Source organism: Anoplophora glabripennis, unplaced genomic scaffold (genome assembly GCF_000390285.2).
Source record: "Anoplophora glabripennis isolate ALB-LARVAE unplaced genomic scaffold, Agla_2.0 scaffold3925, whole genome shotgun sequence".
NCBI lineage: Eukaryota > Metazoa > Arthropoda > Insecta > Coleoptera > Cerambycidae > Anoplophora > Anoplophora glabripennis.
This window is the reverse complement of record NW_019420003.1, coordinates 1-2,308: the sequence shown is the minus strand read 5'-3', so window position 1 is coordinate 2,308 and position 2,308 is coordinate 1. Positions and strand designations below refer to the sequence as shown.

At 31.8% G+C, this 2,308-nt stretch overlaps 1 protein-coding gene across 1 annotated transcript; it reads right to left on the bottom strand.

The window, feature by feature from the left end:
* Window positions 1–518: 518 nt before the first annotated feature.
* LOC108917575 lies at window positions 519–1,986 on the bottom strand. Its single transcript, XM_018724258.2, has one exon. The coding sequence runs from the start codon at window positions 1,967–1,969 to the stop codon at window positions 692–694; it is 1,278 nt and encodes a 425-aa protein (XP_018579774.1). The 5' UTR covers window positions 1,970–1,986; the 3' UTR covers window positions 519–691.
* Between the last annotated feature and the right edge of the window lie 322 nt (window positions 1,987–2,308).

Below are 2,308 nucleotides of genomic sequence, written 5' to 3'. Positions count from 1 at the left end.
AAATACACTTGCGTCATAATACAAATAACACGATAGATGGCACCAATAGTCTTTAATTATTACTCAATATTAGTTTAGTTAGGTCATCTGTGGAAAAAAATTATAAGTTTGAATTTATATCGGAGAACAGTGTTCTCTGATTGTACGTATTACAAAAAATATATATTTACATTCTCATATGCTCGCGATTTAAAAAATGCTTACAAAAAAATAAATAAATCTTAACTTTTAATGTCCACTACATTGACTATTATGTATGTACAATTTTTTTACCAAATTAGTTTCCAACCAATGTTGCCAATTTTAATTTAAATAAATCAATCTTTCGTAGTGCTTGCTCTATTTCTATTCTAACAATTTGAACAAATCGAGTTTGTGTATTTTTATTTTAAAAAAATACAAATATTTTCTAAGAGAACATAAAATAAAACTCAAAATCTAAATAAACGAAATAATAATTGAATTCACATAAAACAAAACAAAAAATTATTAAAAATTCTGAAACGACATAATTTGTATACAAAATTATTTAAATAAATTTTGTTTAGCTTTTCGAACATTTTACAAGATGTTTGTCATTTACAGTGCTACTAGATTAATAGTAATTTTGCAAGTCAGTAACCATAGAAAGATTTTTAAATTTAATCTTTAATTCAGAATAACATGTAAGTACTCCAAAAAACGTTTCTCCTCACTCTGCCTTGAGAATGGCAAGGTATCCATTGACATAAAAAACTGGACTATTTTCAGTTTCCCAGTCCCGTACCGGAGTCATATTGGAGAATGGATTTTTTTGAGGTTCCAAAACAACGTTAACTTTATGACTACTCTTCGATATCAATGTACAAATATCTTGTTTGATTTCATTCAGTGTATAGGCCGTTAACAAAAGTGGCACATTCGAATACATTGTTAAACAGTCTATGCTAGGATCCCACGGATTATCACCGAATTCATGCAATCCGCTGTTGAATACCACCACAATGTCTGGCTTATCTATAGATTCGGCTACTTCATGGTAAAGTTTCCAGCAGAATACAATCTTACTCGAAGGATTTTTTGCTTTACAACTATCACAGAGTTGCTGTGTGAATTTTTTCCTAACACCTTCATGTCTTATCTCTGGACCTATGACGTAAAAGTTCAAACTTTTCAGATCCTTTATCCAATGAAAAGGGAGTTCCGTTATTAGTTTCCAAAACCAAGCCATTTCTGTGAGTGCAGCCCCCACAATATGCACAGTTAAATCTGGTTTGTTCAAAAAACGATTTGTTAAGAGCCCGGACTCTTCCATTCCATAGAGAATAGTAGCCGCAGGAGCTATGACATTTGATCTAATTATAAATTTTATAAATTTCTTCGAGTTGTTTTCTTTTGGTACACTGCACTTCTCATACATTCGCATCAGTTCTTGAAGATTATTTGGTAATATATTAACTTCAGGTTCAAAATCATGTACTGCGATCTTAGGAGTACTGTATTTTTCATGGAAGTTATATAAATCTATATCCATGCACAATTTTAGAGCACCACAAAATTCAGAATGCTGTTTTTCATGGTCATTCTTATGTTGTTCTGAACAATATGACACATTGAGGCAGTTGGGACAATCAATAATAACCTTTCTGGAAAAACATTTAGCACAGACTCTAGGAAACATCCACATTTGACATTCAAAATCGTCAAGCTTCCTGCATAATTCTTTATGCCACAGTATGCTTTTGGACACATTATATTTTCTAAAATCTTCAAAGGTGCTTATGGTGGAATATTTCAAAATTTCATCTACCTTGGCTATTGCCTTGCATAAATCTTTATGAAATTTCCAGTCTTGTTTCTGATGGTCTCTTGAACAATAAGCTACTGTCTTACACACAGAGCATCTTTTCAAATTTTGGTTGGACTCTTTGCAGACATGACATAAATTATTGTAATAGAATCGATTATACTGAATGCTGTCGTAAGACATTTTAAATGTATGTTCTTATTTTTAACTGTGGAGATATTCAAAAATATAACATAACCTACATCAATATCAACAATAAATAAGAACAAAACAAATCCAACATTTTCAACCATAGAAAATTAAAAATTATAGTATAAGTTTTCTATGCTCATGAGTTCATGTTCCAATTCCAAAATAAGTGAGTAGAGCATTAGAACAATACATGGAAAAGCACGTTTACGGCGAGTGATAGAGAGAGAAAGAGGTGGTTTGGGTACCATACTCCTCTCTCGCACAGACTCGTGATTGGCTATCGCAACTCCATACGCAATGATTAGAGAGAGAGAGAGAGAGAGAGAGAAG

What these genes read in the sequence shown, in the direction of transcription:
- LOC108917575 (XM_018724258.2), bottom strand. Translation starts at nt 1,969, where the DNA reads ATGTCTTACGACAGCATTCAGTATAATCGATTCTATTACAATAATTTA.